Genomic DNA, 9,459 nt, shown 5'->3' on the forward strand with positions numbered 1-9,459 from the left:
AAGTTTATCACTGTTTGAAGTGTTATCACTAGGTGCCACTAGAAAGTTATATGGGTCTCTGGCATCTACTGTAGAAGAGGCTTTGGTTTCTGTTATTTTGGGGGATTTGTAGACATGTTTGTGGTGCTAAAACGGAAAATTTTTGAAATGGCCATTTTACAAATAACATGTTTTTCAGTATACTACTATTTTAACAGATTGATTGAAGTGTAATTTATATAACATTTACCTATTTTAAGTGCACATTTCAGTGACTTTTAGTAAATGCAGTGTTATGCAACCATCTCCACAATCCAGTTTTAGAATATTTCTGTCACCCAGAACGATACTTGCTGCCTGGTTGCAGTCACTTTCTTCTCTCATAACTAGCCCTAAGCAACTGTGATCTGCTTTTTGTCTCTAAAATTTTGCCTTTTCTGGACATTTCATATAAATAGAATCATATAATATATAGTCTTTTGTGATTGGCTTCTGTCATTTAGCATGTTTGTGAGATTTTTCCATGTCATAGCATGTACTAGCAGTTTATTTATTTTTTATTGATAAATAGCATTCTATTCCATCGTTATGCTTTTTTACATTTATTGTTAGTATTTCTCTTATTTCAGAATTTGGAATTGGTGAGTGGAATTCTAGATTATAGTATTATTCAGTGGAACTTTCTGTGGTTATGGAAATGTCCTTTCTGCACTGTCTAATATAGTAACCACTCGCTACATCTTCGAGTACTTACAGTCTCCTTCTCAAACTGTTCCTCATACCTTCAGCTCTCAGGGCAGAACTTCAGATGGCCTAGGAGCCAAGTTACCTGGGGTCTTGGGCCATGCAAATAATATCCTTTTTTTCACATGTGATAAAATGAAAAGAGTTGGCAAACTGTGACTAGGAGCTCCACCTCTATCTTCCCACACTGCTCTAGGCACTGACTGGATGGACTTGGCATTGCTGCTTGTTCGTACTCTTCCTCAATCAGATTAGGAACTTCTTGTAGCAGGTCTGTCTTGTTATTTTTTACCATAGTATCTTATGCAATATCATTCATAGAGGGGCAGCTAATACTTATTTGTCAAGAAAACAATTGAATTATTTTTGTCTCTAATCATGGTTGTCATTATGGTTCAACATAGCTCTAAAAAGAGATTTTTTTTTTTCTTTAATGAACATTAAAGTAGATTTACTTGGTCTTACAGATAAGGTCTTACTGCTGCCAATATACACACCTTTTAAATGAAGACTTTCATTCTTAATATTTTGGCAGAACAAAATTATTTTGTGAAAGCCACAGGATGTGTTTAGTTAATAACATAAACATTTCCATCAGCTGTGTTTCATCAAGACTATACTTCATCCCCAGAATTTCAAAAGGGAAAGGGAAACCTCTGTATATTCCAGTCCTCAGCTCTGGCAGCTGCCCATCGGGACAAAGGAACAGAATGATGATGCTGGCTTCGGTGCTGGGGAGCGGCCCCCGGGCGGGCCTCTGCTCTGGCCCCTCCTGGGGCCCGCACTCTCGCTCCAGGCCCGCTCCACCTCGTCTGCACCATGGGGAGATGGCACAGGGACCCTGCAAGGTACCATCTCTTTCTACAACCAGCCAGCCAGCCAGCCAGCCATCTGCGTGGCAGCTGAGGAGCCATCTGTCACGTCACACCGACCACGAAGCTCTGTCCTAGCTTCTCAGTTATCTTCTCTAGACTATGAACTTGTTACTGACAGAACCATATCTTGCTATATTTATAGTCAGTCTTTAGTGTAATGCCTTGTACATTAATATTTGTGGAATGGCCTGTTTGAAATAACAGTATGGAATAGGGAGCTAGAATGAGTCTTGGTTCTTAATTAGTAACATACTAACATTTTTATCTAAAGATACTGTAAAGTGTTATCTGAAGATGTATGTAAAGAGTTAACCTACATTTCCAGTTCCATTTGTTGTTGTTGTTGTTGTTGTTAATATAGCTGCACATTCAAAACCTTCTTGAAAGCCAGAGATTAAGTAACTTGGTCAAGATTACCAGTAATTGTCAGAGCTTGGACTCAAACCTGTGTCTGAGTTGGGAGAGTTCCCTGTAACTACTCTGCCTTGCAGCTTTTCTAAATTATAGTGCTAAATTGTTGATCAAGGCTGAAACAGTATATTTAGAATCTTCATGACTCAATATTTAGTCTCAGAATTTTCTTTTGGCATTTATATTGTTTGATTAATTGATAGATAGAATCCGAGTTTCATGATAAATTAGAGGTGATATATCCTTATATAATAATACGATGTTTTAAACGTGGCTGTTGCCTTGGGAAAGTTCACCACACAATAGATAGATCCTTACCTGTGTCTCTCCTTTTCTCCCTCTCCCTTTCTTTCTCTCCGCCCCCCTTCCCTCTTTCCCCTCTCCCTCTTTCCGCTCTCTCCCCTCTCCCTTCCATTCCTCTTCCTTCCTCTCTTCCCTCCCCTGCCCCCTTGTGTCATTCTTATATAGGTAATAAATACATCTATGTTAGGTGAATAGATGTACATATAAATAAAATAAAAAAGAAATAGGCTACGTAAGTTGTTAAATGTTAGAAACATACTACCAACCAAATGTTAGAGCCAAAAGAAAGATAAAGGGCAGTTTGATGAATACCTTATGAGGAAATGAGGTTGTGTAAAATTGCAATTTTTTTTCTGAAGTGTTTTAATCTCCAACTCATTATGTATGGGGTACTAGCCAGAATCCGAGAAAATGAGGTAGAATATAAAACTCTTAAGGTATGTCCCGTTCCTATTGTGAAGAAACTCATAGTCTTGTAAATAGAGGAAAACCTAATTTTAACCTAGTTTTAACATCTTATAATGCAATTTCTGATTCATTGTAAGTAAATTACAACTACTACAGGAATTTAGGAATAGGAACAAAATCATCTAGGTTGATCTTTGGCTGAAATAGAACTGGTAGGTGTTTTGTAAAGGATGTTTGGAATTTGAAATAGGTGAGTGCAGATGATAAAACATCATTTTCTGTTTTCCTATGGCCAGAATTTCTTTTCTAGGTGTCTACAAATATTTGATTGCTAGGTTGCCGAGTTGAATTGTTTTTTTTTTCCATGGTTACAGCAAAAACATATAAGGGTGTGTGATTTATTTCCCCTTTGAAATACAATCTATTTTAACTACTAAATCATCTGTCATATAAAGAAGTATGTAAGATTATGTAATCTGGCACTGTAACTTTCTCCCTTTGACATACAAGGGTGCTTTTTGGTCTGATTCCTGCTTACCTCACTATCCTAATCTCATCCGGTCTCTCAGGTACTATTAGCCAGAACTCCAGAGTTTCCTTTTCCTTTTGCACCCAGGCCTTTGGGCATGTTGTGCCTTCTGCCTGGGTTGCTGCCCCTTTACTTCGTTGTTTCCTCATCATCTTTTCAGCTCAGATTAGATATCATTTATTCTTAGGAAGCCTTCTTTTGCCTTCCCAAAACTGAATTAGATGCCCCTTCTGAATTTCCCGTAGCATCCTGACTTCACTTAATCCTACTGCAATTTTCAATTAATTTGTCACTAGAAAGTAAGCAAGCTTCTTAGGTCAGAAATCTTAACTTCCCCCCTCCCCAACTTCTGTATTCTCAGTGCCTTAATGCATTTTTAATAAATATTTGTTCAATAGAAAAATCTCTTTGGAGTTAAACCAAGCACCTTTTTTGGTGCTCACTAGATATCATCTAATGGATAAGTTTGTTTATTCCATTAAAACAGTGTATATTGGTGGTTCTGAACTGTTTTAACTAAAGATATACAATACTACAACCATCTGTGTGAAAATCTTAGTATACAACGAAGTAGTTTCTGTACAGTGAATTTTCAGAGCATGTTTGTTATCTTAGTGTTTTAGATTTTCCTTTATGTTCTTTTGTCAAGTGTGCCTATGTGTATATGAGAGGGTGTATCTGTATGTTGCATCTTTTTTTCTGTCCCTTGTTTTTTATTGTTTTTGTTTTAAGCCACACTTACCGAGATTTTATGTTTAATTCATTTTGATAATCTCTGCTTTTCATAGTGGTTTTAATTCATTTTTATGTATTAGAATTATTGATAGATTTGGACCTATTTCTACAATTTTTATTTCTGTTTTCTTTATTTATTTATTTTTTTTCATTTCATATGTCTTCCTTAAATAGGATGATAGTTTTTATTTTCGGTTTCTTCAGCTTTTTTTTTATTACTGTAGATTTTATTTCTTTTTATATTTTTTAGTGTATACCATTAAGTTTATAAGACACATATTTAATTAAATTTTGCCAATAAAGTCTAGAGTTATTCAGTATTTTTTTCTCCTGTTTATGTCAAATTTCTTAGCCTTCTTTACCTATCACATAAACATTCCCTTGTTCATTTTATTCTTTTTTAGAGTTTGAGTTTCACACCTATTTAAACACCCAGAAATGACCTCATAAGTGATTCATACTTAAACATTTTTATCAGTTTCTGTGCTAACTTGTTTCTTGTAGCTCATGGATAGCCTGTGTCCACTCTTCTTGAGGAACTGCATTTTATAATAACTCATCAATATATAGTAAATTTTTTTAGCCTTCATATGTCTAAAGAATACTTTTCCTTCATTCTTAAATGATAGTTTGGCTACATATAACATTTTAGACAGTTATTTTTCCTCAGTGTTTTGAAGATATTACTTCATTGTCTTCTGACCTCTATTACAGCTGCTGAAAAGTGTGCTCTCAGTCTGTCATTCCCTTGAGGTAATCTGTTTTTTTCCTCTGATAGCTTTTATAATTGTGTTTTTATTGTTGATAGTATGCAGTTTCTCTATAGTGTATCTAGTGTGGATTCATATTTATACAGTCTGATACTTTTTTTTTCTGTTTAATTTTTTTTTAATCAAGGTATATACTTGTACAAAGGGTAAGATCAATTAATTTTTACATAGGCATATATCCAGGTTACCACCACCTAGATATAGAATATTTCCAGCAATTTACAAGGGCCTTTGTGCCCCCTGCTAGTCAATGTACTATAGATAGCCATTATTCTAAACTCATTCGGAACTCTTTTTATTTTGAGGGTATATATCTCTTTTCAGTTCTGGGAAATTTTCAGCAGTTATCTTTTCAATTTCATGTATTGTTTCTTCACCATTCCCAGTCTCTTCCCCGAAAGCCCATTAGATAAATGTTACAGCCTCCATCTGTATGACTCCTCTTTTCTGTTTTTTATCTTTTTGTCTTCCTATATTAAGTTACAGGTAGTTCCTAAATGCTATCAGTTCACGTCACTATATCCATCTAGAATATATCCCATTGATTGTTTCTTTACGTTTCACTGACTGTATTTTTTATTTCCAAGATTTCCAATTAGTTTTTTTCCACGTGATATTATTTTGTTTTATTTCAGTACATTATTGGTTTTTTCTATCTCTTGTCTTCTGATGGATTTTTTACTTTAATTTATATTTCTGAACATCCTCAAAATACTTATTTAAAAATCTTTGGCATGTTGCACTAAATGAATTACATCTGAAATGAATTTCTGTTGCAATTATTGATTTTGTGGTTTTCTTCACATGTTTTAGAACTTTGTTTTGTAATTTACTTTTTAGTGGAAGGTTTTTGTTTGTGTTTCAGTGCCTTCCCACCTAATCCCTTACTCTCTCCCTCCTCCACTCCCCAGTCAGAGATTTTGCTGTTTCTCTTGGTGATATTAGCAGATGCAGTAAAGGAGCCAGAGAGTGGCTTGGCTCTGTTCCTAGTATTGAGGCACTGTTTTTGTTCCCTCTCTCTTAGACTCACAGTTCTTATTAGAGCCACAGTTCTAGTTAGTAGGCATTGAGTGCGTGTTTTTTCAGCCTCCTATTATGAGTAGAGGAACCCTGACCCAGCCCTAGCTTTAAGTTGAGAATCTCATTTGAGTCTCCTGGCTTCATAAGGTCACTTTTGATTCCCTTTACTCCAGAAGAAACCGAGATACTTTACCTTCCCTTTCCTCCCATCCCCTGCCCCCTCAACCTGCTTCTAGATCTAGAAACCAGCAGTCGGGTCCTGCTCAACATTTTTGAGTTTCAGTACTATTTCTGTTGCACAGAAATGTTTCTTATTGACCTCAGTTGTATCTTTGATTATCTCTCTTTTTACTTATTATGCTTTATTCATTTATGCTCTGTGACACCAACAGGTTTTCTGAACTCAACCTACAGTGTTAACCCAGAATTTCTATTACTTGTAAAATTTTTCATGGACTAATAGTCAAAGTTTATTAAAAAGAAAGGAATGTGGGGTCTGGAATTGATTTGTTCAGAGGAGGATATGCATTCATTGTTGTTGTCTCTAAAATGTGATTTCATTTTTAATATTTGCTCAATAATCTTTTAACTCCTTTTTTATTATAACAGTTGTAATTTAGGTCCATTATAGAGCTTTTGGAAAATACAACAAAGCATATATATATTCACACATGCAAACACATACACAATGAGAGTTGTAATTCTGCAGCCCAGAAATAGCTATTGAATATTTTGGTATTTATTATTCATGTTTTACACACATATACACACACCAGCCCTCATACTAATATTCATATTTTAGAAAGCAAAACAAACCTAGTCTTGTTTTGTAGGTGAAGCTGTGAGTGCTGGAGATGCCTTATGCGAAATAGAGACCGACAAAGCTGTGGTTACCTTAGATGCAAGTGATGATGGCATCTTGGCCAAAATAGTGGTAAGTTTTTATTTTGATTTTTTTCAACAGGATGAAGATTTCTTAAATGTAAAGTTTCTTGAAATAAATTTACCTTTTACTTTTACCGATTTATTTATAGTGTTGTATTATCTGGTATATAAGACATTTTAAATTCAGATATTTAAAATATGTTAGTGTTAAGTACTAATAAATAATAGCCAGTGATGATCAACCACATGGAACTATTCTAACCTTAACAATGATATTTAGTATTTTGGATTCCGTAGTGCAGAACGGAAGCACTCTGGCCTGAGAGATGAGAGAAGGCTATTAAACAATAGGTTAAAGCTTAGAGCTAGCAGTTTTATAGTTTTAAAGTTGGTAGAATCCAAAAGAAGGTATGTTTTACTCTAATTGCATGAAAATAAGAAATCCTGTCTTCATTGATCCCCAGGACTCCCAGGACTGGAAGTGTGTAGTTATCTGTTCAGCTCGTCCCCAAACAAGACTATTAAGTTGTTCTGTGCGGTCTTGTCTGTAGGTTTCGTAGCCACACTCAGTGGCCTGGTTCAGGCCTTGCTCATCCATACAATTTGGACATTTTTATAATCATTTAAAATATATTTATGTAAAAAGATATGTGTATAGAATATTTCACATACTTGAATATAGTTGACAGTTGTGTGTGTTAGTAGTGTTATTTTCTGTGCTATGAGCATTTTTATGGAAAATATGCCTGCGAATCTAGTGAGACCAGTCATTTCTTTTTAGATCTAAATTTAAATATATGCAGTTGTTCAACAAAAACTTTCCCAGCTCAGAGCTTTTATTAAAAAAAAAAAAAAAAAGGTTTATAGAGCCAAATGCTAACCTGAGAAGAGATTGGGTCCAGGGGAATGAAGTCTGATGAGAAGGTCTAGGTGAGAAGATAACAAACATGTCAGCCATCTTGGAGATGAAAGGCTCTTATGCAAACAGTTTAGGGAAGAAAGCTATAGTCGTTTTGAAAGAATTTGCATTGGCTATAGATAAAGTGTGTGGAGAAGGTGCGAAGCAGGCCAGTTGAGGAAGAAGTGTTTGCACCTTGGGTTTGATTGTGGGCAGAGTCCTGAAAGTTCAAGCATAAGCAAGAAGAGGAGGTGCCTGGTGAATGACTGCCTGGCTGTTCTCCCATAATTGTGGAAATAGCCAACTAAAGGTTAATTCAGAGTTTTGACATACATTCAGGAATGCAAAGAGTCTTTTGTTGGTTTTGCCTGGTAGTGTTAACTGATTAACCTTTCTTGTCTCTTCCTTCCACCCTCTGGCCTTCTGTAATTTAATTTAGGACATCTCAAAGTCATTCTGAGTGCCCTTCTCTGAGCAGTCTTTATAACTAATTAAAAATACGGAGCTGAAACTTGGATATTCTAGTGATTTTATTAGGAGCTAAAGTTAGTACAGCCCTTCAGCCATAATGTCTAGCAATATAAGAGAGGTTACTTAAATAACAGAAGAAAATATGCACTATCGTATAGCCATTAAAAATTATTCCTACAAAAAAATGTGATTTCTTTATATATGTTACATTAGTAAAAATTAATACAGTAATAAAAATTCAAAAAATTTTGGAAAAATGCTTTTAAAATTGTGTATAGATAGTGATTACAATCTTTTAAGACTTCAAGGGAAAACATATGTATAGACAAGATTAGAATAAAACGTTTGAAAAATGTTGAGTGTCTTTGGGGAGTGGAACCAAAAGATCTTCCTTCTTCATTTTTCTTGTATTTAAAATTTTTCTATAATAGCCATATTATTTTTTAAATGGAATTTATGTGAAAAGTAAGTAAATTAAAATGCGTAAAGCCTGAATAGGGTATATTCACTGACAGTGCATGTTTGTTTCTTAATAATAAAATGATTTAATAAAATGATTTAATAGTATGTTGTAGCAGCTAACATTATAGGTCTGGTGTCACACTGCTTGATTCACATAGCTAATAAGTTCTGCCTGTTATTCATTATGTAATAATCGACAAATTCTTTAACTTCTCTTTGCCTTTTTCTTCCTGGTAAAATGGAGATGATAATACCTACCTCATGGGGTAGTAGTGGAGATTAAGTGAAATGATACATATACACTCATTACAAGACTTATTACCCACCAGGTGTCAATAAATGTTGCTATTCCCATTATTATAATGTATTCAGTCAGCTTTTAGTGACCATTGGATCCCATGTCTTTCTGTATGTTTGTGTAATAATTTGTATTGCTTTTTTGTGAGGAGACAATAAATCTTCATTCATGCCTCTGTAGTTTGATTTGTACAGATAAGCTGTACATAGTCCCTTGTTGATGTGTTTTTCATTCTGAAACTCCAGCTCACCTCTGCTTTGAGCACGGATATAATACCTTCCTTTGTATATTCTATCCAAAGACTACACTTTGAAATGTTATGCTCTAATTAGATGTAGATCTATACACAGTTTTTATTCATATATCATACTAGAAAATCCCCTTTCCCTTTTAACTAGTCACTTACACTTTATTTTTTACATTCTAATTTGTCAAACTGCCTTTACTTGTCATCTATAATATTAACGGCCATGTAAAACAACATTGTTGAAAATATTTCCTTGGAGGAAATACGAATGAAAGGCTAAAATTTCTGTGCCTTTATGACTAAATATAAATATATGATGTAGCAGCTAGGATTGTAAGCTTAGAAAATATAAATATTCACACCAAAAATAGTTTCTTTGACTAATTTATGCAGCATTTCGGAAAAAAAAGAAGGTTATTTGAAT

The 9,459-nt window shown here is 34.5% G+C and overlaps 1 protein-coding gene across 1 annotated transcript in view; it reads left to right on the forward strand.

Annotated features, from left to right (window-relative positions):
- PDHX (pyruvate dehydrogenase complex component X) overlaps positions 1 to 9,459 on the forward strand; it is a 59,206-nt gene that overhangs the window by 15,615 nt on the left and 34,132 nt on the right. The window contains exon 3 of the mRNA XM_011356814.2: positions 6,608 to 6,708. Coding sequence (XP_011355116.1) covers positions 6,608 to 6,708 — 101 coding nt within the window. The remainder of the gene's footprint in view (positions 1 to 6,607; positions 6,709 to 9,459) is intronic.

This window comes from Pteropus vampyrus, unplaced genomic scaffold (assembly GCF_000151845.1).
Source record: "Pteropus vampyrus isolate Shadow unplaced genomic scaffold, Pvam_2.0 Scaffold31, whole genome shotgun sequence".
In the NCBI taxonomy this organism is placed as follows: Eukaryota; Metazoa; Chordata; class Mammalia; order Chiroptera; family Pteropodidae; genus Pteropus; species Pteropus vampyrus.